We start from the raw sequence: 26500 nt of genomic DNA on the forward strand, positions 1-26500 counted from the left end.
TCAAAGCAGCTGCTGCTTGACTGCAAAGTTCACAGCTCCTCTGTGTTGAAAAAAAGAGAAACGTAAGACGTGGGCTCCAGCCTAACCATTAGTTTTTACCAGTGACGGTGGGACAGGCAAGACCCCTAAGTTACCCTGATGCACCCCCGGGGCTGTGGGTGCCAGGGACCCCCTGCCATCGCCCTCCCGTGTTCTGAGTAAAAATGCAGAGGCATACCGAGTGCATCACAGATTCACCAGAGCATCCACTCTTGGCATTTTATTCCATCCCCCCCCCCCCCGAGAAGCTTTCAGCGCTGTGACCTTTGGGCCGTTGGTAGGATGAAAACAAACGGGCAGAGCCCACAACCGTGGCTGAACCGCGGTCGGTTCTCGCGCTCCCCCAGCGCTGCCCTCGCCTCGGGGCTGTCCCCGCTCTGCTCGGTGGGCCTTTGCCCTCCGACTCTTACTGTGCCCTTCCCGTCTCGCTGTGCACCCGCTGCAACCAGCGGCTCCGCTTCCCGGGGCCGGGACAGCCCTGTCCCAACTCCACCAGAAGCGGTTCGAAGCCACAGCCCATCTCTTACTTGTTGGTCTTGTTATGAAATCGCTTTTTTTCGAAAAGTCGAAAACTCCTCAAATGTAACTGCTGAACCGGCTGCGCCTGTTCCCGCCGCGCTGTGCGGACCGGCCGCTGCCGCTGCCACCGCTCAAGCCGGTGCCTTTTGGTTTTACTTCACGTCTTTTCGTGGCGGTTCATAGAGCAGTTTGGGTTGGAAGGGACCTTAACGATGCGCCAGCCGCTCGCCCGCCCCGCTGTTCCTCGGCCCCGCAGCACCCCGCCCCTTTCCCTCGGCTCTACCCTCCCCACAGCGCCGCGGCCCGGACACAGCACTCCCCGCTCCTACGCCGGGACGCCCCTCCCGGGTTCCGCCGCGCAGCGCCCCCTCCAGCCGCGGGGCCGCCAGAACGTAGCGCAGCGGCCTCGAACCCAATGAAACGCGGGGGCGGGGCCTAGTCCTGTCGGCCAATGAGAGGCTATGGTCATAGATATAGGCGGGGCTTGAATTCACCGCCCAATGAGAGGCTGCGGTCATAACTGTAGGCGGGGCTTGAACTCACCGCCCAATGGAAGGGTACGGTTGTACCTGGGGGCGGGGCTTAAAGGCTCTGCCCAATGAGAGGCTGCGCGCGGGCGAGGCCTGGATCTTCTGCCGAATGAGAGCACGCGGAGGGGCGGGGGTCTGGTATCGTCTCCCAATGAGAGGCCGCGGTGGTGCCTGGGGGCGGGGCCTGTTCCCGCCGGCCAATGAGAGGCCACGGGGGGCGCGGGGCGGGGCGCGGCGCCGCGGTGTTTGGATTCGAACGCGCGTCGCGACCCCGAGGGGCGGTGGCGCAGGCGCGGAGCGGCGCTGCCCCCTAGCGCCGGGGGTCGGGATGCCGGGCGAGGACGAGGACGACCCCACCGCCGAGCCGGGGGCTGGGGGGGCCGCCCCCCCCTCCTCCCCGCCGGCCGAGGATGGCGACACCCGGCAGCGCTATGAGGAGCTTTGCAGTAGCCTCAACATGGACGAGCGCGCCCGCTCCGAGGCCTGGATGAGCTATCAGAGTATGAAGCGCAACTACACCCTGGAGGTGAGCGGGGGGGCAGCCAGGGTGGTAAAGGGTGGGTGGGAGGCGGCCTTGGGGCGAGGCGGCAGCCTGGGGGTTAAGGGGCGGTGAGTCTGGGGGTAAGCGGGAGGGGGACGGGGGGCCTGGGGTGGCAGCGAGGGGTGGTGGCAGCGAGGGGGTTAAAGGGCGGGCGGCCCTGTGGTGGCAGCGAGGGGGTTAATTGGGGGAGTTGGGGCGGTAATGTGGGGGTTAAGGTGTCGGGGGTGGCAGCGAGGGAGTTAAACTGAGGTCCCGGGGCCCGCTCAGCCCTCCCCAGTGCTGTGACCGCAGCCCCGGGGCCGCCTGAGAGACCCGAAATGAGGAACCCCGAGTGCCAGCGGCCGAAAAGGCGCTGGAATCAGAAGCGGGGCCGGTGCTGTGGCCTCTGATCCTGGGAAGAAACGCTTTCCTGTGAGGGGGGAGCCCGACACGGGCTGCCCGGAGGAGCTGTGGCTGCGCCGTACCCGGAGGTGCTCGAGGCCAGGCTGGATGGGGCTGGAGCCCCTGATCCAGCGGGATGTCCCTGCCCGTGGCAGGGGGTGGGACTGCATGGACTCGGGGGTCTCATCCCACCCGCCGGCTCCCACTGCCGGCACCCGCGGGCTGTCGAGGTGCCCAGGTCCGTGTTTTCAGCACGCTCGGGATGTTTTTCCCTCTCGTACTATCAGCGCTCCCAGTGACGGGTTTCCTCGGCGGGGCCGGAGGGAGGTGCCTCTCCCAGGGTGGCTTTTAACCGTGAAGGTGGCGTCGCTGATAATAGCGTGTCCAGAGATAGTTGCGATTCCTCAGGGCTCCCCGTTCCGTAAGCTCTTGGCTCAGTGCAGGTTATTCCCGGGGAGCCTGGAGCGCTCTGGGACAGCCCCGGGGCCGGGCTGGGGCTCGGCAGGGGCGCTGCGCTCCTCCCCGCAGCCCGGGAAACCCACAGCATCGAAGCCGATGCTTCGCGCCGCGTTTTTACCACTTTTCCCCGTTGAAACAATATTTCTGAATGGAAGAGACAGAAAACTGTTTGAAAGGTTTTTTGCTGGAATTAATTTCTGTCCTGGTACCAGATTGAGTAATTATTCTGTTGTGTAATACAGACAAAAATGGAAAATACTGTTTTTCTGTTCCCATTATCCTGGGCAGAAGAATGTTCTGATAGCAAGGAACTGTAGCTTTTATTGATTCTCTCCTCTCAGCCTGGGGAAGAGAAGGCTCCGAGGAGACCTTATAGCGACCTTCCAGTATCTGAGGGGGCTCCAGGAAAGCTGGAAAGAGGCTGTTTACAAAGGTTTGGAGTGATAGGACGAGGAGGAACGGGTATAAACTGGAGAGGGGCAGATCTAGATTAGACATAAGGAAGAACTTCTTCATGATGAGAGTGGTGAGGCACTGGCACAGGTTGCCCAGCAAAGTTGTGGCTGCCCCATCCCTGAAGGTGTTCAAGGCTGGGTTGGATGGGCCTTGGGCAGCCTGAGCCAGTGGGAGGTGTCCTTGCCCATGGCAGGGGGGGGTTTGGAACCGAGTGATCTTTACAGTCCCTTCCAACCCAAACTATTCTATGATTTTATGACTTACTCATTAACACCAAAGCAGTACAAAATGTTATTATGGGATAATAGCAACACTGCATATATATTGCTCTGCTTTGGGTCAAGTGTGATATTTATACAGGTAGCTCTAATTTTAGTTTTGATACAGTTCAGTGTTAAGTATCTGTTTAGCACCTGTTCTCCCTGTAGTTAAAAAACAGAAAGTAGATCAACAGAACTTCAAAAGAAGGAATCAGCTTTGTCACTGGTTGAACAGCAGTTGTTTCAGACACCGTACTATACTTTTTATTGGGTGCATAGCCAAAAAGCCTGCTTTTCTTTTAAATGAAGTCTTTTTGATGCCTGATGTTTCAATTTACAGGGAAACGATCTGCACTGGCTAGCGTGTGCCTTGTACGTCGCGTGCAGAAAAGCAGTTCCGACTGTGAGCAGAGGGACAGCTGAGGGGAATTATGTATCTTTAACCAGAATTTTGCGCTGTTCAGAACAGAGGTAACTTTTCCTTTTGTTAATTTTTAAATGCTTACAAAGTCTCAAAGACTGCTTATCTGCTTGTGAAATTTAGGAATTGAAAATGAAGGCCGAACACCTTTCTTGTTTCCTGCTTTTCAAGGCAATTTATATTGCTGAAATCTTTGTGTTATAGCTCACTGCCACAGGAGGAGGACAGTTCCTACGTTGTCGTAAGAACACTGATTTTCAAAATCAGATGTTGCCTTTCCTCTCTCAAAGAAGAAACTGGTCCCTGTGGAATAGTCTGTTTTTGAAGAGTGTGTCTTACATGAAAAATGATTTTTAATTGGCTGTGAAAATATTAATGCATTTTACTTTTTTTTTTTTTTTTAAGAATACTTCACTTTTCACATATTCTTGCTTTATGGAACTAAAGGGATGTCAGAATCTGTTAGACAAATTTGTATCAAATATTTATGTCCATGAAGCAATGAAGAAATACTTCCTGAAACAATTGTTTTTCTTTATTAGCAATACAGTTGTTTTGTAACAATTTAGCAGATTGTCAAAGGAGAAAAAAAGTTCTTGTGCACTTGTTCTCCCCATCTCCTTTACTGTCGGAGCATTGCTATTCATTTAAACAATACAAAAATGTTTCTTTAAAAACTTTTGTTTTCCTAAATCAGAAATGTAGGGAATTTAATGTTGGAAAATTGTTTCTGTGATGTGGACTGTTGAAGACTAATACCGTTGAAAAAGTAGATGTAGATAAAGGAGTGAAAAATAAGTAAAAGCCAAATACATGAAGTGGAAGTTACTGATACTGAGGCAGCGTTCATAATTTATAGAATCCTCTTAGCATTCTGGAACTCAGAGCTTGTTTTATTCAAGTTAATAATTTATTCAGCAAAAGAGGGAAAACTGATTTTAGAGTAATCTGACTGTGGGTGCATATTGTGTCTTTCTGAGGAAAGCCAGAATCTGTTAACACGGTCATCACTGAGGATACTGAAATATTTTGTGATCTTTCAGAGCTCATCGTTTTTTATGGGTGGAAGACTGGCTCTGAGTACATTACCATGTTTGCATCACTGCCATTTTATCAGTAGTTTGGGGATTAGAAATTGTACTTTTCTTGAAAATGTGTTGTATATTTCTATGGGAAAAAAAAAAAAAAGAGGGACCCTTGCAGATCTAACCCATTTGTTTTTTTCAGTTTGATAGAGTTTTTTAACAAGATGAAAAAATGGGAAGACATGGCAAATCTACCCTCCCAATTCAGAGAACGAACTGAGAGACTAGAGAGAAACTTTACAGTTTCTGCAGTAATTTTTAAGAAGTTTGAGCCCATTTTTCAGGACATTTTCAGATATCCTCAGGAAGACCAACCTCGTCAACAGAGAGGAAGAAAACAGAGGTAAGTTTCTGTTGTTTAGGGAATGATTTTAGAACACTGCTGTTATAAAAATACAATGCAGTTCCTCAGTTGTTTTAATTGTATTTTTTACTGTATTTTCATAGTAATTTATAATCAGAGCTGATCTGTCTGTCCTTGCTCACAGTAATTTTTTAATCTTTTCAGTTTATCAGATCTGACAGGGTGCAGGAAATCCCAAGGCTGCTTGGTTTCTGTCATGCGGGGGGCAGGGAAAGGGAGGAGAGTAAAACCAGCCTGTAGACAAGAGAAATATTAGTATTTCTGAGATGGAAAAGGATGGATGAATTTGATAATTACATGATCAGTATTGCCTCAATAGCTCATAGAACAGCATAACCTGTTTCTCTGCCTTGTAATTCCTGTTGTTTTCTTCATAGATGTAGATCTTCTGGATATTTTACTTCATAGTAGAAACCTTGTTTCTTTGTTACTGTTCCTATTAGGAATGCTCTGAAAACTAAGCACTAACCTCCTTTTCTGGTTATTCTGATCTTAACAAGATGTTGTCTGTTTGTGCCAGCACTTGGCATGGCTTGTGAAAGTGCTTCTCTTTGTAGTCAGTAGAGATTGGTTTATTCCCATTTATTCTTTGTTTCATCTTCATTATTGTGAAGTGCCATTGATTGATTGCTTTTATAGGTAAGGTTTTGTTTTTCGTTGCGATGCAATATATAAAATAGTATTTCCAATGATACATTATATGGAAGTAAGGAATGATGTTGTTGAGTTATAAAAATTGGTGCCAGGGAAGGTTTTTTGTTTGTTTTGTTTGTTTGTTTTTAAATCCACGCAGTAAATACTCTAGCAGTTTCTGGTATTGGGGAGGTGAGTGCATTTCTTTGTCGAGGTTATTACGTTACCGAGAACACAAAGCAAACTTATTAGCCAGAAATGTGAAAGTAGGAAGGAGATTTAGGATAATTGTCCAGTATGGTATACACAGCACTATTAGGAAATAACAAATTGTCAATAGCTGCAAAACTTTTGATTTAAGAGGGTGCCTAATGAATGAAAGTGTTTTAAACAAAGTCCAGCAGAGAAACTTTATTCTGATAAACATTTAATGTATATATAAATTCTGTATACTATATACAGTTCTATACAAAGTGCTTCACATTAATACATAGGTGACACTCTTATGAACACATAGTTCTGAGAGTCTTGCCTGTCCTGAGTATATTGATATCAACATATAGTGTAGTGTTTTCCTCCAAGAACATGTATAGATGCTTATATGGCTCAGAGTGCTGATGAAGAAGGAATTTCAGCTCTGGCTCTCAAACTATTTCTGTTGACTATATGTACCATTTGTTGTACAAAAAAAAAAAAAAGCAGAGGTAATATTTTCTGTAGCTTTTAAATTCAGATATTTACCTGTTCTTTGGAACTAAGATTATAGTTTTGCCTTAAAAGGAAACATTTAACCCAGTCATGTTTAATATTATGTTTACAGAGATTTTCTGCTGAAGTCTTGGCCTACTTCTAATAGAATTCACTGTGTTGATCTGCTCTGGTGACATTTGAATCATTACGTGCAGCCTGAGACTGGGGTTCCAGTTGTGTCTGCACTAAACCAGTGTGTCAATTGCCTCATTACCTCTAGTCAGCTTTTTGTGGGAACGGTTTAAGATTTTGGCCATGCTATAGTAATTAAGCATAATTTTCATTTAGAGTGATTGAATGTTGGCATGCTGTTGTGTTGGTAATAATGCATTGAGCTTATTGGGTGTCTTCTTGTCTCTTCTTGCTGTATTTTCCCCAAAAGACGACAACCGTGCACCGTGACTGAAGTTTTCCAGTTTTGTTGGGTGCTGTTTGTTCATGCAAAAGGTAGGAGATTTGAAAAGGATTAAATATGACAAACCTGGTTTTTTTAGTTGTTATCTTATGTCAATCCTTAAACACTGAATAGGAGCAGGCATTCCTGAATTTAGCAACTCGGAAAGTTTCCAGAAACACTGAAAATATTTAATGCTTTTTTTTTTTTACAGCCTAGTAAAAATTTAGCATAAAATTCTAGTTGTGAATATCTTCACATTAGCATCGCAGGTAGCATTCTAATTCATTTGATAGCGTTTTTGCCTCTCTACCTTTTAAAAAATGAGCATGCAGCAACTGAGTCAGATAACTGTGTGCACTACTAAATAGGTCTGCCTGTGCCTGTCTGGCAAGGGTGATTTTCTCTTGCATTTTGAACATAGCAGTATATATATAAATATAGATATATTTATTGAAGACTGAGATTCCTTTGGAACGCGTAAGGAGATCCTCTGTTAATATGTTTCTGTAGAGATAATGCAATGAACAGACAATACACTGCAATGCATATATAACCTTTGTCATAAGAGCTAATAAGAAGAGTAGAGGATTTCAACAGTTTTTCTTGATAAAGACTGATGGGAGAACGAGCCAAAAGAACGAAGAGGATTAAATCCTTGTTTTAAACTTGGGTTTTCCAGTCATATCATGTGTAGTCTAAAGTCTTTCCTTATCAAACCCGTGTCTTAAAGAGTTTCTGCATACCTAAGGCCTTATTCAAGTACTGCTTGGATGAGTGTTCCCTGGAAATTTGCATAGGTAAGACAGTGTTTTGAGGAAAATAAACAGGATTTACATAGTCCTTACTGGAAAAACATCTTTATAGCTTCAGGTCTGTTGATGATTTGCAGAGACTTTTTGTATTTTTTCGTAAGATAAATCCCAGTAGAGGAAAACTAATAGTTTAATTTCTACAAGGAAAAGGATAAAAAGAATTTTGTTTTGATTTTGGGTGTGTGGTGGGGTGGGGTTTTTACAATTTAAAAGTGAATCACTGTTAAGATTCCTGCAGTGTGCTGCTGTTTCCTTAATTGGCTGCTTTTGCGGGTAGGACCTAGTAGGCTGTCACAATATTGAATTATCTGGCACTAACTTTCTTCAATACAGATTAGCCTTTCTTTCTAGGCTGCACCAATTTGCAAGGGGTTGCCAGCAGCTGCCTTTTGGAAAAGTTACTGGCAACATTATTGGACCCTGACCTTCACATCTTTCTTTGCACAAAGATCAAGCAGGGTGTGGTACGGCAGGAGTGCTGTACTGAACGCTGTGTCTTATGTAGAAGATGCTTTTTTCCAACAGGCTGCAAATTCCACTGTATTGTGAAAGAGCAGTCTTTCCTAAACAAGTACATTCCTTGCAACCCTGATACACAGTATAATTTTCATCTTTTTTATTTTTTTTCCACTACAGAATAGCTCTCTCAAGTAGTATGAAATAACTGTTTGTGTTCCACTGAGTTCAGAGGACAGTTAGTGCTGTACTTTATTTCCAGTCAGTCAGGACTTTACTTCTTTAGCACAGTTGGGCAGCTGAGAGAGTAAGTAGGTCAGTCTGAAAAATCACAGCGTTTTCTTTTCCCTTCTGTAAAATCCCCACTTTCTAGGGTAGATTGGACAGTTCATGAGGTGCAAAAGGGACTTAGAGTCTTTCTATTGCTAAATTATTGGTTAATATCTTTGAGTAAAGATTTCATCAATTAACTACATGTTAATTAGCAAGCAGTTTCAGACAAACAAATTAAATTTGTAGAGAATACCTTGTTGACAAGATAGTTCAACTTTATGAGAAAATTGAAAATTTTTGGTAATTATGAATTGCAAAATTGTGACAAGTGGTAGATTTATTGAAGTGTTGCAGTACAAAAAGTGGAAACTAAATGTTGAACATTTAAGGCATTAAAGAGTCATGTTAACTTTTGTTCACTGTGTTTTGAGGGTTGGCAGTAATCCTTATCGTGGCAACCACACATCAGTGGCAAGTTCAGGCTTGTCTCTGCAAGCCTCAAGACCCTTATGTTGGGTTTCACACATGCAGAAAGTCTGGGTCTTGTTCCTACCTTTGGTGCATCCTGCAAAGTAAGATAGCAGTTTTGTTTAGTGATACTGCAGTTCTCGCATACTATTTGTAAGAATTTATCTTTAAACTCTATCTTGACTGTTTTTCTTCTTTAAAATTGAAATGAAAAAAAATATCTGCTGCACTGAGATAACTATGTTTTATTATTTGGTACTCAGTTGTGAAAGGGAGTAGTGAGCTATTGTTTGAAATGTCATTGATGGATCATTTGCGTGGAACTACTGGTACTGTAAAATGACATTTTTTTTGATTGTGCTGACAGTAACAATTGCCATGCTGGACTTCATGGTAATGAAAATGAGCCTATGTTACTTCTTTAAGTAGTATCTATAACAGTTACTTCTTTAAGGTTTTTACTGGTTAACATTTTGCTGTTGTATTTAGGACTGTCATTGCTTTCTGTGAACCCTTAATTATTTGGAAATAACTGATACACATGTACAGTTAATTCAAATTTCACATAGGCTTTGTTATTTAAATAGTTGAATTATCTGCATTGAAATTATTTTTCTTTTAATGAACATGGAATCAGAAAATTTAATATAAATTTGAACGATCTGGTAAGTTACTGGTAGAAAAGTAACGGCATAATTTAGAAAAATTCTTTAATCATGTATTCATTTTGAATGAATATTCAGGTATCCTAAGTGAGTTTATTATCGTGCGACAGATTTCATCAAGGAATTAAACCTCCTCTTCATAGTGAGCTCAGCAGAGTGGTTTGGTGCTTACCTGGAAAAAAAAAAAAGGAATAGAAGAGTTATTGGTATTGAAAGAGCGATAGAAAGTCATGCTGTGCATATAAATGAATGGATTTGTGATTTATGGAATTAATTAATGGTATAGTTTATTTTACAAGACTGTTTTTAGCTGAGGCCATTCCTCTAAAGGAATATTGTAAACCTAAATGAGGTCAGTAAAGAGTGATGAATCTGAATATAAACTTTGTCTCAGGTGATAAAAGAGTGAAGAGGCTACAAGGATTCTTTTCTGCTGGAAGATGATAAATAAAAAATACTTTAGAAATACATGACATAAAGCTACATTGTAAACCAGATCAGGGGTGCGCTTTTCTGAAAATGTGTTTTACTATTGTAGTTGCTATTTTTATTAAGTACGTGTCTTCTACTACCTGCATTTCTATCCAGATGGATATGTATAGTCACCAAAGTCTGTGTTTCCAAGGCTTCGTTACTGATTTTGATACAAATGTCAACAGTTTCTTGGTTAATATAATTTTAAATCTTTGCTAATTTTAATTCATGTCTTCTCTGTTTCTAATACTGAAGGTAATTTTCCTATGATCAGTGATGACTTGGTCAATTCCTACCATCTCTTGTTGTGCGCTTTGGATCTAGTGTATGGAAATGCTCTTCAGTGTCCTAACCGTAAAGAACTTCTGAATCCTAATTTTAAAGGTATGTTGAAAAACACTGTCTGTCTTGATCCAAAGTCTTCATGAACTTCTAAGGTAACTGAGATCAGTATGAATCTATGTGGCAGAGAATAAGTTGAATAATGTTGATTTGAAATATGAGGGAATTAATATGTTCTATATCTAGCCACACAGATTTCTATTAATGTAGCGTGCAATAACAGACTACTGAGTTTTGTGACTGGAAATCTATGAAAATACCATGGAAAGAAGTTCTAAAGTAAAAATTTCAGTTAATGCCATTTTAATGCCTGTGAGTGAGGGGATAATGATGCAGTTGTTACTGGGCACAGTCAGACTGGAGAGTTCCCAGGGAGGCAGCAGGTTGGGAAGATCCACATCTCAAACATGAGAGTGGCAACTGATTGTTTCCTCTCATTTCTGGATTGGTGCAGTTCTCTTTCTGAAGAGAATGAAAATACAAGTTGACTTGATAACCACAAATGCAAATGAATGGCAAGAAGTTTCCTTTGAATTTCTGATGTAATTCTTTAGAGACTTACACTTCATTTTCAGAGCTGTACAGGAGCTGCATTTATTTTGTAGTGGTTTGGATGTGAACTAGGACCATTCTCTCAGATTTATTTGAATAAATGTTATAGTTCACAAGTCTTTGCTTTTATATTAGAACTGGTATATTTAATTTTTATCAGTATCTAATTTTTTTAAATCTCTGGCTCAAAATTGAGTGTTGGTAACATTATATCATATTGTGTGGGTGTTGTATAATTAATAATTTATTCAAGAGAACTTTTAGTTTACCATCTTAATTTCACACTACCTAGACTACACAGCATAGACTTTAAGGGTAATAAGAAACTTGAGACAAATTTGCAAAATTAAGTAACATCTTATTCTTAATTGTAGGTCTACCTGAAGATTTTCATAGTAAGGATTATAAAGTATCATCTGATCCTCCCTGCATCATTGAAAAACTGTGTTCACTACATTATGGATTAGTTTTAGAAGCAAAAGGCATAAAAGAACATTTTTGGAAGCCATATATTCGGAAACTTTTTGACAAAAAGGTTGGTCAATACATTTGTAATGTGGAAAAAATTCTCCTTACTTATTATCTTCAAAACCTTTTAAAGAACTGAAACATCCATCCTTTGTTCTCAACTCTCTTACAGCTTTTAAAAGGAAAAGATGAAAATTTGACTGGATTTCTAGATCCTGGGAACTTTGCAGATAGCTTGTGAGTCCCTATGTCTGTGGTTTGGTTTGCATTAGCATCCCTCTAATACACTTGAACCTGGGTTATTATCTGTCACTTAACACTAGTACTGGCTAGTTGACCTGCATATTTATTAATGTTTATACGGTACATGGAATTTCAATTCCTTTTCTTTGAGGTGGTATGGTCTGAGGCATATTTGAAAAGAATGATTCTTCACAATGGAGTTCCTTGATGGTTTCTGTTTCCATGATTTTTCTATACGTAACTCAAAGTGTTAGTATGAAAAAGATGTAGGAGCACATAAAATGAGAGGGATGTGGGAGGGAAAAATTGGGTTTGGTGGTATTTTTTTCTGTATAAATCCAGAGATGTTTATGAGTAGGTCTTATTTTCTTTTGGAAGCTATGAAAATGGTAAGCAGTGTATATGATGACGTGATGTTGCCTAAGTTTTGAGGAGCTTCCAGCCAAATATGAATTCTCAGTATGTTATTATGCTGCTTCTGCAGCTATACTAAATGTCAAGCTGTCACGTCCTTGCCACTGTCACATTTAAGATAATGTAGACTTTAAAGGATCTCCAGTGCTTAAGTCAGGGTTAAAAGAATTTCTTGGCTTCCAGCAGGCCAGAACTCTGTTCATTCAGTTAAAAAAGGAGGATTTTTTATCTGCCTTTTCCTTTCTGCTGTAGCAAAGCCATCAACAAGGCCTATGAGGAGTATGTTTTGTCAGTAGGAAATCTTGATGAGCGAATATTTCTTGGGGAGGATGCAGATGAAGAAATAGGAACTCTCACAAGGTGCTTAAATACAACTTCAGGGATGGAAACAGCTGAAAGAGTGCAAGTGAAGCATAATTTGCAGCACCACTTTGACAGGGTGAGTATGGCATGATCTGTGTTGCTGTTTTTATATGGAGAATGAGTTGTGTTATTCTGTGTCTTGTGAAGACGAGCGGCTACTAAAAATTACTGTCTTTATTGCTCGGGGTGATCTGGGACCATACACGGCACGACTGAGTTAGATTTTGTAATTGATTAGGTATATTGTTTACTTCTGGGGTTTTTGACAAAATCTCTCCATGCATTTGCATTATTTTGTTTTTTTCTTTTTGTTTTTTTTTAAAGCCAGTATAGAGAATATTTAGGCAATTACCTAGAAAGGTATCTTTAGATAAGTCTTTAGGTGGAGATTTTCAAGTGCAGCAGAACAGGCATTTCTCCCGTGTTGGCATGTGCTGAATTGTCCTGCAGCTGCTGGCGCCCTCTGGACCTGTCTGCCCAGCGTCCCCTTCCCTCACATCTCTGTGCCATACACATTTTTATTTAACGTATGCAAAGGTGCTCAGTGCTTTGCTCTGTGTGTTCTTTTCATTTCCTTTTAACAAATGTGCTTCAGGTGTTAATATTACATCTGTTCACAGCTCTAGTTAAATCACTAGGGGATGGTTTTCACTTTGCTTGCCTAAAAGCATGATACTTACGTAGATATGAGTTTATATATGACTAATAAAATATCACAGAATATGGTCTTTGAGAGGATAAGAACACCGGGTGTTTCAGAACAAAAAAGTGAAGACCTATAAAATGATCAGGGCCTTTGTGTGACCAGAGTAGGTTCTGAAGAACAGGCAATGGCTTCAAATGCAGGTGTGTATACCTGTGATCAGAATAGCAGAATGTATCTGCAGATGGAAAAGATACCTTAGGGGAGAAGGATACAAGATGGGCAAATGAGGAAGGATATAAGTTGTATTAGCACAATAAGATTACAGAAAGCAGTAGAGTAAATCAGTCTAGATCACTGAAATAGTTATGTGATCTTCTTCCAGAGAGAGAGAGTTGGGCAGTGGCTTTCAGTGTTCTGGACAGATAAGAGCAAAATAATCTTATCTCCAAAATCAGCACAAATAGTTAATTCGTCGCTTCTTATGTATTTAAAGAAAAAATCAACCCCTAAGGTTTGCTGGCGTATTTCAGGGTGCATAGCTCTTGTAGGTTTCTGTAGCGATGAAGCCGTGTGGCCTGTAGGACAGCAGCTTGCAGCTGTGTGCTCTGGGGAGTCCCCAGCAGGGCTGGGGCAACCCAGTGTTCCTGGTAGAGTATGGACACAGAGATAAAACACACTTAGGAGCACGTGGGGAAGATGAGAGCATTGAAAGCTAGACTTCTTGGTGAAAAAAACTGCAAAATCTAATGTATTCATGGAAATAAGGAAAATATTTCTTGGTTAAGTAGTCATGTGGTTAGATAGTTATAGATGCATTAGTTTTGCTGTACACTAATTGAAGGAACATCGTTGGTTTTAAATGATTTTGATGTGATGTCTTGATCTGGTGCAAATGAATTAAAATGCTCACTGTTCAATTCTGGGGAACTTGTCATGTTCAAGTTAAACCTGCTGAAAGGAAACCTCAGTACACTTTTCCTACGAGCTACAGCTGCCTTGGATATCAGGGGGTAGCAGGGAGCTGGTGGGGTGCCTCGGGTTTATTTTAGATTGGCCTAGTTGTGTCACACTCCACTACCAGCATCTGTACTTCAGTGTGAGGTCACATCCTCTCTGTTTATACAACACTGTTCAATACAGACAGCCAGGTGACACAGACCGATCTTTCATTGCTGGCTGTTATCTGAGACGTGAACTCATTTGGGCTGTTTGATTCCTAGCCATTTTTTCCAGGCATATATCATAACGCAGGGTAAGAATTCTACAGATTGACACTTCTAGGTTATGATCTGCATCTAAGTTTTATCATCGCATGCAGTTATATACTTATTTTTTTGTCTTTTTAGTCCAAATCACTTAGGATTACAACCCCACTTACTGGCCGCAAATATATTAAAGAGAGCAACCCATACGTGACACCTGTTTCCATAGCAACGTACAGTTTGAGCCGCCTTCATACGATGCTGGCAGGGCTGAAAAATGCCCCCAGTGAAAATCTGGAGCGAATACTCAGGTAAGTTTGATATTTAGCTTTTTTAAAGCTAAATTTTTTAAATTTTTTAAATAATTTTAACAACAAACGGTGCTAACCAGTGTCATTTCAAATGTGAGTCAGTCTCGAGAGGCTCTGGAGTAAAATAGGACCCAGAGAGACACTTAAATTTCAGAAGACTTTCTGTAGTTAGACACATTTGTCCTTAAGAGATGATGGCTCTAAGAACACAACATTCAAAACCCTACAGTTCCAAGCTTCTTTAACAGCAAATTGCTAATAAAAAATTTTCCAGACTTTTCTTCTACTTAGCAAATCACTCCCTACTAGAGGAGATGCACAATACAATTTATTCTCCATGCAGGCAAACTGCTGCTTCAGGTACAATATATTTTAATATAATTAATACCATTTTTATATCACATGGAAAATGCTGTTTAGATATTTATCCCCGATCATGCAAAGATGTGCATATTTGCTCCAATGTATACAATAATAATACACTGTAGATATTTACAGAATATGTGCCTTGCAATGCAGTATATCTTACATCATATTATAAAAATACAGGTAGATTTTAATCTTTTTTTTTCTCAGCAGGAAAGGTTTGTTGAAAAGGTTTAGTTTTTATTTTCAGGGCATGTTCCAGAGATCCTTCCGAGTCCATTGCAAACAGAGTAAAAGAAATGTATGAAGTGTACTGCCAGAGCATGCAGTCTGAAGGAGAATTCAGTAATTTTTCCAAAGGTGGGAAACAGTCTACTTATACAGATAAGAATTAAAATGCTTGTAAATAGATTGATTTCTTGTAATTAACGTAGAGTTTTATTTACAGGTTATGCTTTAACACAAGTGTCTTTTCTATTACTTTTGTCTTTTCCTATACTCTTAAGACATGCTAAATTTCAACCCTACATAGAATTTTATAGTCAGTCTCAGCTTAAATGAGTGGAATGTGATGATACTTTCAGTTCTACAGAAGTGAAGCACGGTTAAGGGTACCCACTTGTTCTCTCAAATATAAGAGTTATAGAGGTGGCACGGATTTCTGATAGGAATGAAATATCTGACTAATTGTAGTCTTTAAAAACCATACAGCAATTTTGGCTTGTGTACAAGGATGGATTAGTACAGATATTAGAATCCTGCCAGTATCAACCTAAAGTATTATTTGCAAAGTTGTCATGATTAGTGACTTCATAGCAATGTCATATATGGTGTTTTCATCAAAATCTGCTTTCAGTAGTAAGTTATTCTGCTCTGCATTTGCAAGCCAGTGCAGCATAGGACAGAGATTCCTAAGCTAACTTTAAATAAACTGGTTGAGTCCTGAAAGTCTTGTAGCCACAGCAGCACAACTCCACACAAGCTACACAAGCAACACAAGCAACTCCACACAAGCTACAACTCCACAGCAGAACTCCACACAAGCTACTAATTGTTGTACCTCTATAGCTTAAGGAATACAATTATTTTATTACATTTTACAATATTGTTTCTATTTAAAATTCCTGCAGATGTTGCTAGTAAGCATTTTCGGCGTGCTGAGGTGCTATACTACAAGGTCTTGGAGTCAGTCCTTGAGCAAGAGAAGAGGAGACTGGGAGACACTGACTTATCTGTAAGGAAAACTAATAAAATTTTACCTCATTTTTAAAGTTAGACCTGAACAAAAGGAAAGCAGTTGTAAAGCAGACTCGACAGCTATCCACATCAGAGAAGTAGACTGCAAGTACACCTGAAAGGAAGAAGTGTACAAGAAATCATTTGTGTTTGCAAACACAGAAAGATACATGAATTTTTTAATGAGTAAAGATGGCTCATTTCCTGTCTCTTACAAAATAACATCTCTTTTTATAAGCTTGATAATCTTGCTGTTGAGGCAGGATAGAAAACATTTTATTGTTCTATAGTTACACTGTAAATTATACATTAAATTTGCAACTCTCTTGCAGGCAATACTGGAGCAAGATGTGTTTCATAGATCTCTGCTGGCGTGCTGTCTTGAGATAATTACCTTTACCTATAAACCACCTGGAAACTTCCCATTTATCATTGAAATATTTGACATTCCTGCTTATCATTTTTACAAGGTAAAGTGTTCGATAGCTAGAAATGTTTATCAAGTCACGAGCGCTCTATTGATTTATATTAAGTCATCTCCTTACCTGGAAGTTCACAGACGCATTAACCCTTCATTTGCAGCTTTGCCCCTTTTTGTATTGAAAAAAATACCCAACCGTCTGTCACTCTGGGAGTGTCTTGGGCATCTAAACAGTCATAATCCTGCTGGCAATTTAGCACAGGAGCGGCACCCTCGTACCTAAGAGTAACTCGGAGATTATACTTTTATCATAAGCTACTGCTGCAGCTGTTTTGCATCAGTGCTTGACCTGTGTTTGTTTAGGCAGATACAAGCGTTCGTCCTCTGCAGGACAATGTATTCCTGAGTCGCAGTAATGCAGCCTTAATATTTCTGATAATCTCTTCTTCCTTGAAAATCAGAAAATAGAACCTTCTGTAAGAAGAAATATTGAACAAGTATATTTTGTTGATCATAATTATCTGCTTTACAGGTAATTGAGGTGTTCATTAGAGCAGAGGATGGCCTCTGTCGAGAAGTAGTGAAACACCTTAATCACATTGAAGAACAGATCTTGGAAAGTATGGCGTGGAAACAGGAATCTGTATTGTGGGACAGAATCAGAGATAATGAGAACAAAGTTCCTAGCTGTGAAGAGGTGAGCACTGCTTCACATTTCACATAGATTTCCTGATCGTTCAGAGTGGACATCGTACCCTGAGAGTGAGGCTTTACATGCCTGAATTTCAGTTCTGCCCTACAAACTAATCAGTGCAGAGAAAACAGTAAATGTAGGTGCTCTGGTCTCTTTGTGGCCATTGCCATAGAACGGAGAGGCACAGCTGAGATGATCTGCACCTGGTCCTTGCACAGTGCAGCAGAACAATGAACAAAATGGAAAAGCAGGGAAAATTTGGATCAGTCACTCTTGAAAAGATTACCCAACAAGGAGAAAGGTGGTAAAGAGTACTGAATTTAATTGTAGTCACAGGAAAGTTATTACAGTACTGAAGCTTCTAGAGTCATACAATGACTATGGAGTTTTAGTGAGGCTTATGATAAGTTTTTCAGTGCTCTTTTTTCCATACAGTTGTGTCATTCAAAATTTGTAGTGTAGAAGCTTTAAAAAATATGTAATGTAATCAATCTGTGTTACAGACACTTCAATAGAAGTTTAAATATTTCAGGTAATGCCACCTCAGTATTTTGAGAGATCAGCTGGCAACAGTGTTGTAGGTTCACCGTTGACACCAAGACGAATAAACGAGGTTCGTGCTGAAACTGCAGGACTAGGAAAAGGTGAGACTTTAAAGCATAACATACTTAGACTTCTTAAAGCCATGGCTTTAATTTTTAGATCTAAGCAGGGTCCAGCAAGGAAGTTCCTTTAATGTCAATGTACAGTTTTTGGCCCACGCATTTGTAAATGGCATTTGTATCACAACTCACATAGTGAAGTCAGATGTCTAAGAGTGATGCATACATTATTTCAGCGTGAACAAACTACTGTCAGGAGGTTGTGTGTATGAACAGCATATGCATATGTATACATATACATCCATTAAATAATATTTATATACACACACTACTTATGTTACAATCGGTAGCGGTTGAACAGATGCTTTTATATTTAGTTATGTGAAGTCTCGAGGTTTTGTCTGGAAACATAAAACATAACCATTAGCTTAGAAAAAGATTAAACACAGCATTATCTGGGATGAAGTCATCTCTAACAACAACAAATGTAGACATAAGCAATTTAAAAATGTTTCCTGAAGGCTTTGCATGATGTGTTTTGGTTCTCATTACATTTCTGTCATGCATTTCTTTAATAAGGGATTATACAACAAGAATTAAATACATTTATCTGTGCGTTTTTAACCTGCAGGCATTTCATCTTCTCCAACTACCCTGTATGACAGATACAGTTCTCCTACAGCCAATCCAACAAGGAGAAGACTGTTCGTTGATAACGACAATACCTCTGACAGCGGAACTCCAGTCCGAGTTTCCCAACAGCCTGTGGTAAACACGGTGCCTGTGCAGAACATGAACCCCGAAGCAATGTCGGTAACTCCAGTGCCGGGCCAGACACTGGTCACAGTGGCAACTGCCACCGTAACTGCCAATAACGGGCAAACTGTTACCATACCAGTACAAGGTGAGAGAAAAGCTACTGAGGATTTAGGCTTGTTCCCAGCAGAGTTAGTGGGGGGGGGGAGGGAAGAACAGTATGCCTGTGGAAAGAAGTATGTTTAAGGATTCAGAATTGGGAAGAATTGTATGAATAGGTGAGCAGAATTTAGAAGCAGAACATGGACAGCACGAGGATGTTCTGATGCCATCAATGTTATAGAACAGTTATTTCAGTAATCCTACCCTCGTGAAATAGCACACGAGTAAAGTTGCTTTAATACTAAGAACTTAGTTCAAGTGAATTGTCTTCTTGTCTCCTTAGGAGGAAAAGTCCAAAGTATTTTGATAAAACAATTTCATACATAATGTTGTTATAGTTACAGCTATAAGCAACTAAGAAAAGAATTACTGAATTTTTGAAAGAAACAACAAAAAGCAACCACCCCAAACAAACACACCCCACAACCAACCATACACCCCCCCCCCCCCCATCACAACTTGCTCTTATTTCAGACTCTTTTTCTTAAAATATAGGTATTGCCAATGAAAATGGAGGAATAACTTTCTTCCCAGTACAAGTAAACGTAGGTACCCAGCCACCAGCTGTCTCTGGTCCCATTCAGCCTCTCAGCGCCCAGACTCTGGCTGGCAGCCTCAACACTCAGATGACTGGGGCCACCCTGCAGTTACCAGGCCAGCTAACTGTTCAGCAGATCTCTCCTGGAGAGCAGAGACCAACCCAGCAATTTACCACTGCCACGTCCCTCAGGCCTCGGAAGATGGGCTCACTTTCACTCTTCTTTAGAAAGGTACTTTTTAGTCTCATTTGTACTTTGCTGAGTTGGTATTTTAGCAAGTCCTCAATGATTTTTATAATATATACTTATTAGTAATAAGAGAATATTAAATTTCAAAAGTTAATCCATACCTTTTGTCTGTTCATGGATGTACCTAAGAGTAGTTTCCTTATCCAAGCAACTTCTCACTAGCAAAGGAGCAGACTATCACCACAGCCACCACGAGCGGTGAAGTACATGATGTCATTGGCTGGCACGTGCTTAAAGGTGTCCATTTTAAGGCTCTGAAAAAGGAAGAAATCCACCTGTGGGGCATTCCAGTTTATTCAGTGCAGTGGTTGCTGTAGGCTATGCAGCACCCTTCCTGCGCTCAGGATAATTCATGTTTTCTTAGCATCAATACCAGCGATGGGAATGTCTTGCGTCTTGTAAGCAGAACTGTGGCTTATCGCTTGCGTGCAAGTCTGAACTACCCTTCAGGTGGGTAAGGCAAGCAGTATTGTCGCGGCCCTAAGCACAGTCTCCATTTCAACAGGTGTATCATTTAGCTAGTGTTCGTCTGCGAGATCTGTGTGTCAAGCTCGATATATCTGATGAGCTGCGGAAGAAGATCTGGACTTGTTTTGAGTACTCCTTGGTGCACTGCCCTGAAATCATGATGGACAGACATTTGGATCAGCTGCTGATGTGCGCCATCTATGTAATGGCTAAGGTAAGGTGAATAAAGAACAAGCAAACAACTTCTTTAAGATTAGTATTTCAAAGATTATGATTCCTCACAAAAACCCTAAAACCCACCAACCACCACACACCACCACCCAAACAAACAAAACAAACCCACAAGAAAACTATTAACCTTTTCTGTTCATCTACTCGTAGGTTACTAAGGAAGACAGATCGTTTCAGAACATTATGCGCTGCTATCGGACACAACCACAAGCCAGGAGTCACGTAAGTACAGTTAGCATTAATGCGGTACCTATCTGGTTTATTAAATGCCTCAGTTCTATTTTAGGAACAGATTGCATTTTAAAGCAATCTGTGATCCATTCTCCTCAACAGACAGTCATATCCAAAATCCTGCACTGCTGAAAGCTTTTTATGCTAAACGATACCTGAAATAGAAAATATCTTCACTTCAGGCCTCAGGAGGTAGTGGATAGCACTCCTCGAAGGAGGCTGTATTTTCCCCTGTAAGAAGCAATTTGATACCACAGTGAAGTTTTTAAAAATTAGATCTGTCCTGCAGACTGTAGTGTCCTGACTATGTAACTGCGTATCTGCTCATCCTTCCTTTGTTATGCTCCTTTTTCCCTGCAGGTATATCGGAGCGTCCTGATAAAAGGCAGGAGGCAACGACGACGCTCTGGCAGCAATGACAGCAGTAGCCAGCAGAACTCGCCTGCAGAGAGAGGTAAAGAGAGAAACAAAGAAACAAGTGAGTAATTCCAGACTCCAGATGTTTGTTTTTAATTCCATTTCCAAGCCAAACAGTTACTTTTTTTGTAGGCTTGGACACAATTAAGAATATAATGATAAGATTAAGAGTTGCTGTAACTCAGGCTTAGCTTTACACCCATTTTTGAATCTATCACCACGTAAGCTTATGTAAAATTTACCCTCATGGCTGACCAGAACTCAGAATTTGTACACCAAAGAACTCGCCTGTGTAGAACAAAAGGAAATCAGTGCTAGCCCACGCTCACAGAAGCTCACACGCTTCTTTTACTTCTAACAGTCATGAAGCTGTAGCAGTTTCTTTTGTAGTAGCTGACTGTCTTCAGAGACACAAACTGGCTGCCCACAGCATCTGTTTTAGCCTCTGATGTCTCTGAAGTTTCTTTCCTTCATACTTGAACTGACACCTTTTCTTTGGATTAACTTCTGTTAAAGCAAACAAATAACTGGTGGCTGTATATTCCTACCAGCCGTTTTCAAGGTATTTAATAGATGACAGTATAAGCTGTAGGTATTAATGCTTTCTGTCACAGAGAGGTGGCAGGGAGGGGAGAAAAAAGTTATACGTTTTGCAGCTTCCCACACTAAGCCAACAGAAAGTATTACCAAGCCAAATATTTCCACTACTAGCTGAAAAAGACTGCTGTTCCTTACTTGAAATAGTGCCAGCTGGTGACAAGAAAGAGGTGCTGTTAAAAGTATAGTGCAAATGCCTGAAAAATGGAGTTTTAGCTGCGGTAATACTGTGATGAAACTCGTTTTATATAGAAAAGTCACTCCCATTTTACCCAGTAAGGAGTTAGAAATCAAACATTTTTGCACAGGTACCCAGTAGTTTTACCAGTCTTTAACAACTGCTCCTTTGTAAGGAAAGATGCTAAGGGAACAAAGTTAGCATTGCCAGTACTGATTCATGGTCACGATACTGCAATTTAAACATCCGGGATGTGGGGTTTGTATGCGGCTGAATGGCTGGGATGGGAGGGACTGAAATGTGTAAAGGACATGTGTAAAGGAAATGTGTGAACTCTGTAAAGGAGCTGATTCTCTCCCCCACAGCCAGCAGAGACTCGAGCCCCGTAATGCGATCCAGCAGCACCCTGCCTGTGCCGCACCCCAACAGCGCTCCCCCTACGCCAACCAGACTGACGGGCGCCAACAGTGACACTGAGGAGGAAGAGCGAGGGGACCTTATACAATTCTATAACAACATCTACGTTGAGCAGATTAAAGAATTCGCCCTGAAATACATTGCAAATGCGGTAGGTTAAATTCTGTGCTTTTCATTAGGCCGTAGATTTCTCTTACTGAATATTTGCTGTAGGCAAATTCAGTATTGTGATGACATTAATTTCACATCAAGGACATGCTCTGCTGCTGAAACACTAAGCAATTTTCATGCTTATTTGCCGTTTCCTGCTGTACGAAATACACAGCACTGAGCAGTGTCATCCACCAGCCTCAGGCAGGGTCAGAAAAGTAAATAAAGACTCATCTGCCCTAATAACATGACAAAACTTGTATCTGTACCAAACACGAATGGTATCGACACTAGGGGGAAGAACCTAAACTGTGTTAAAATGACCAGCTTACAAAAGCCTTGCTGTGGTAACAGCAAAGATCAGATACCAACTATTGAGTGATTTCCATTTTCTTTTGAGCAGACAGATTCTCCGCCACTTTCGCCCTACCCATTTGTAAGGATTGGCTCCCCTCGCAGAATACAGCTGTCCCAGAATCACCCCGTGTACATCTCGCCACACAAAAATGAGTCTGCCCTCTCTCCTCGAGAGAAGATATTCTATTATTTCAGTAGCAGCCCATCTAAGGTGAGACTGAAGGGGTTTGGTTTGCTTTTAAAAATCCTTAATTCTAGTTTTTGGTTTTGGTAGTGACATTAGAGCAGATTGTGGAACACCTGTTCACATTAACATGTACTCACTCTCCAAACCATCAATTCAAATATCGAAGAAGCTGTAAAGCAATCAGGTGTCCCAGCTACTTGTGTGCTTTTAGAAGTTATTCTATGTACTGGTACTCATGAAGGGCTCAGGAGGCACAGTTGTGGCGCCCTTTCCTTCCAGGTAACAGACGGGTTACTTGGCATGCAGGCTGTTTGGAGAGCAGAACATAAAGTACAAGCACGTGCTCGTATTTGCCTCATGGGGAAAAAAACCCTCCCAAGGGCAGTTAACGTGAAGGGACTGACCAGGTGAACATGTGACAGGCTGAAAGCCCGCTCAGCTCTGCTCACCAAGAATGACATAGAAGTCTTCTCTGAGAAGCATCTTCATTCTAGACAGGAGCGATTGCATCTGTGCTGTACGGTAACAGTCAGAACTGCGGGTGGCAGCCTGCCAGCTCTGCGTGCCTTTACCCAACGCCTTTGCTTGAGTGTGAGTAAGGCTCATAGGAACGGAACGACCGGCACAGTGATTAAAAGGGTTCGTCTGTCACAGGAGGCACTTTGTGTGGTACAGCTCTCCAGAAATAAAGCATATGGAATCCCACTGTAATGCAGTAAGAGAAGATCACTTTATACTTTGGTACGTGTAGTAATGAGATAATTCTGCCTTTTTTCCCCCTGCCCTCTCCTTTCTCCAGAGGCTAAAGGAAATTAACAGCATGGTTAGAACTGGAGAAACTCCAACAAAGAAGAGAGGCATTCTCTTAGAGGATGGTACTGAAGCACCCGCCAAGCGAATCTGCCAAGAGAATCACACAGCTCTGTTAAGAAGACTGCAAGATGTAGCAAATGACAGAGGGTCTCACTGAGCCAAATGTTTCAGCACAGGTATTCCCTTTCTGCGGCTCCGCTGGGAGTGCATCACACAGATTCAGCCAGGCCACCCCTTCCCACTCGCTGCCCTGGCCATCCCCCATCTCCTGCCAGCCTCTGCCAAGCCTTTCCACTTGTCAGGAAGGGGCAGGAGGAATCACAGTGGGACAGCAAGGAGACACCTCAAGCCCTGTGCCCCCCTTACACCACGGTTAAGCTAACTGTAAGGCAAATGCTCCAACTCTGGGCTCTGCCTTCAGAAAACAGCTAAAGAGAGTTTGTTGCTTGGAGAATGCATCCCTAATACAGCTTTCTATGCTTTGAACTTTGCAACAGGCATGTCAATCCATCTGCTCTAACCAGTCCACTCACACCGCTTTTATCAGCGCTTTACCACTTTCACCTTTGGACTAGGAAGTTCTGCGGGCACTGGACGTGGGAGCGCTGCACCGAGGAACTGCATTCAGTGGTGTCTTGATTTTTTACAGAAACGACCTCCACAACAATAATGACTTACAAGGAATAATCAGTTCTGCTTGAAAAGGGAAGATGGGAATAACCTTTGTAAGCCCTGAAGGAAGTTATCTGAATGGATTTATTTCACATTCAGGATGTTATGGGTGCCCCTAAAAACCATCGTGTTGTTTTGCTTTAATGTTTGGGCACCTTGTTGTATAAAGGTAGGTAGATAATTTTGTTTATGCCTTGGTTTTAGCTGTGCAATGTTTTAAAGTGAACTCATGTTCAAAAGGTGGCACTTTTGGTAGGGCTGTGAAGCATCATTTTTAAGGCAGATTAGTTTTGCTGTATATTTGCAATGGCACTTTCTAAATGTGAATATTTTTTGCAAAGGCCAATTTCAGATGTTTCTCTGGATTGACACAGTTTGACTTTTGTATTTATTTTCCAATTGATGTCCCGTAGCTCCCCTCTTCAGCAAATTGCATTAAAGATCCAGTTTAACTTTATGCACATGCAGTAATGAACAGAGGAAGCTAGGGATGTTTGCTTTTTTCATGGAATTTTATATACTTGTAATGCTTCTTCAGATCTCTTTTCTTGAGAGCCAGGAACTGGCCACCTCACTCTCTCCCCAGGGAGGACAGTGGTGTCCCTCTCAAAACATATACCTGCCTTTTTTGTTTGTTTTCAAAGGATGGGGTGGAGTGGGTTTGTTTTTCAGGCTGCCTGGGAGAGATCTCTCCCCTGCTAACAGGAAACTTGGTGCATAGATTAGACTTAGTAGCTGTTTTCATTCATAATAGTTCCAAAATACCAGACATTAGGAAAGCACTAAGCATACTAACAAGCGGTACAGCACATACCAACTCACTCCTTCACAATGATGGAACTGGGACAGTGGTGGTGGTAAGGGAAAATGTAGCACACTCAGATTTGAGGAATTTTTATAAGGAAGCAAAAGTTAAAAGCTCTGCATTTTCAGTCATTCCTACTCCTCTGAATAGTGAGGAAATATAGGACTTAATTCCACTGTAAATTCAATTAAAGTAAAGTAAGAGTCTCTTTCATTCTTACCTGCATAATGAAAAGGCTGAAGTTGAGAAATTGTGTAGATGTTCCTGTAAAAATATTTATGAAGCTGTCAGACCATTCTTGTTACTACCATTTATGTTACTTTGTATGAAAATACTGCAAGTGTATTTTTCAATAAAGAATTTATAATCTCACAGTTTTGTGTTGCTGTATGAAAAAGCAGTGGATCAGCAAAGCTGAGAAGAGGCTGCAGCTCTCGCCCTCGAGGTGACTGGTTTGCACAAAAAAGAAAATATCACAAGGATCACACAGCCAGGATTCCCAAGGCCTGTGACGCTTCAGACTGCGAGGACTTCAGTCAAACATCGCAATTAACAGCTTAATAAATAAATAAATAATTACCGCACTCATTAGTGACACAACAAGAAGGATTTACTCTTGCCCCAGTTTAGTCATCGTGTTTGTGCTAAATGTGTTTCCTCCTGCTGCTCTGCCAGAACTTGGCAGGACGGAGCCTGTGCTGGGACAGTGCCCAGCACCGCCTTTCCATGGGAGTCTCACCAGGCAGAGCCAGCAGCTCCCGGCGCTGTGACGGTGGCCTCTCTACTCCTGTTTGAGCTGAACTAGTGACACACCTAAGCATTCTGAAGTAGGAACCATTTTGGCCACTGGCAGCCGGGTACTGTATTTATACAGCCACCTACAACCTGGTTTCCCCCCCCCGGTGTCCCCTGGCAACAAGCAGCAGCAGCAGCTTCTGTTGTTTCTACCCCTTTTTGAAACTAAGTTGTAAATAACAGAGGCACAATTTGTAGTTTGTTTTGAAACAAATGCTTTAAGAGGTACTTCAAGGGGGAGGTCCCAAAGAGGGGTAATCCAGTATGTGTTTTTTAAAAGCATGTTTACAATCTCAAGTAGTTTAAGAAGATGTGTTTCAAGACTGAAAATGGAACAGTCTGGGTGGACGGGACCTATGGCGACTGACCACCTAGTCCAGCTGCAAACATACCTGTTTAAGACTGTCAGTGCATAACTTGCATTTCCCTTTCTGAAATATTCTTGACAAATTTCAGCATTGCACAGATGATAAAATGGCTTTTTTGAAAATCAAAGTAGTGGTGGGGACTCAAATATAATTTTCAGTAAAATAGGAAAAATTACAACTAAATTTGAGAGAGAGGATTTGATTTCAATGGTATTTAGGTACTCTTTCGCCTACCTCGCTCCTGGAACAGCTGCTTTTCATACAC

The 26500-nt window shown here is 41.5% G+C and overlaps 1 protein-coding gene and 1 long non-coding RNA gene across 5 annotated transcripts; one reads left to right on the top strand and one right to left on the bottom strand.

Moving 5' to 3' along the window:
• The first annotated feature begins 1092 nt into the window (after window positions 1-1092).
• Window positions 1093-25444, top strand: RBL2 (RB transcriptional corepressor like 2). Of its 4 annotated transcripts, none has more exons than XM_054078566.1 (23): window positions 1093-1614; window positions 3526-3656; window positions 4834-5034; window positions 6821-6885; window positions 10239-10367; window positions 11252-11412; window positions 11518-11582; window positions 12255-12441; window positions 14358-14524; window positions 15141-15250; window positions 16021-16124; window positions 16459-16596; window positions 17080-17244; window positions 17774-17885; window positions 18475-18747; window positions 19257-19531; window positions 20055-20231; window positions 20399-20470; window positions 20840-20957; window positions 22037-22239; window positions 22642-22806; window positions 23582-23771; window positions 24093-25444. In XM_054078566.1, exons 1-22 carry the CDS (start codon window positions 1108-1110, stop codon window positions 23750-23752), a joined length of 3696 nt encoding a protein of 1231 aa, XP_053934541.1. In that variant the 5' UTR covers window positions 1093-1107; the 3' UTR covers window positions 23753-23771; window positions 24093-25444. The 4 variants fall into 4 exon arrangements, with proteins under 4 accessions (XP_053934541.1, XP_053934542.1, XP_053934543.1 ...); XM_054078567.1 differs by having other exon boundaries at window positions 24245-25444; XM_054078568.1 differs by having other exon boundaries at window positions 20840-20933.
• Window positions 7896-20048, bottom strand: LOC128853471 (uncharacterized). The gene is made up of 4 exons (XR_008452010.1): window positions 19651-20048; window positions 16672-16996; window positions 16150-16241; window positions 7896-9681 (listed from the first exon to the last, which is right to left on the bottom strand). It is a non-coding gene; the product is annotated as an uncharacterized LOC128853471 (long non-coding RNA).
• Window positions 25445-26500: the final 1056 nt, after the last annotated feature.

Source organism: Cuculus canorus, chromosome 13 (assembly GCF_017976375.1).
Source record: "Cuculus canorus isolate bCucCan1 chromosome 13, bCucCan1.pri, whole genome shotgun sequence".
Taxonomy (NCBI): Eukaryota; Metazoa; Chordata; class Aves; order Cuculiformes; family Cuculidae; genus Cuculus; species Cuculus canorus.

Bases quoted from the DNA above. Each gene is read 5' to 3' on its own strand.
- RBL2 (XM_054078566.1), top strand. From the start codon at position 1,108: ATGGAAGGGTACGGTTGTACCTGGGGGCGGGGCTTAAAGGCTCTGCCC. The intron at 1,615-3,525 runs GTGAGCGGGGGG...TTCAATTTACAG, and splicing joins AGCGCAACTACACCCTGGAG to GGAAACGATCTGCACTGGCT. The intron at 3,657-4,833 runs GTAACTTTTCCT...TGTTTTTTTCAG, and splicing joins TTGCGCTGTTCAGAACAGAG to TTTGATAGAGTTTTTTAACA.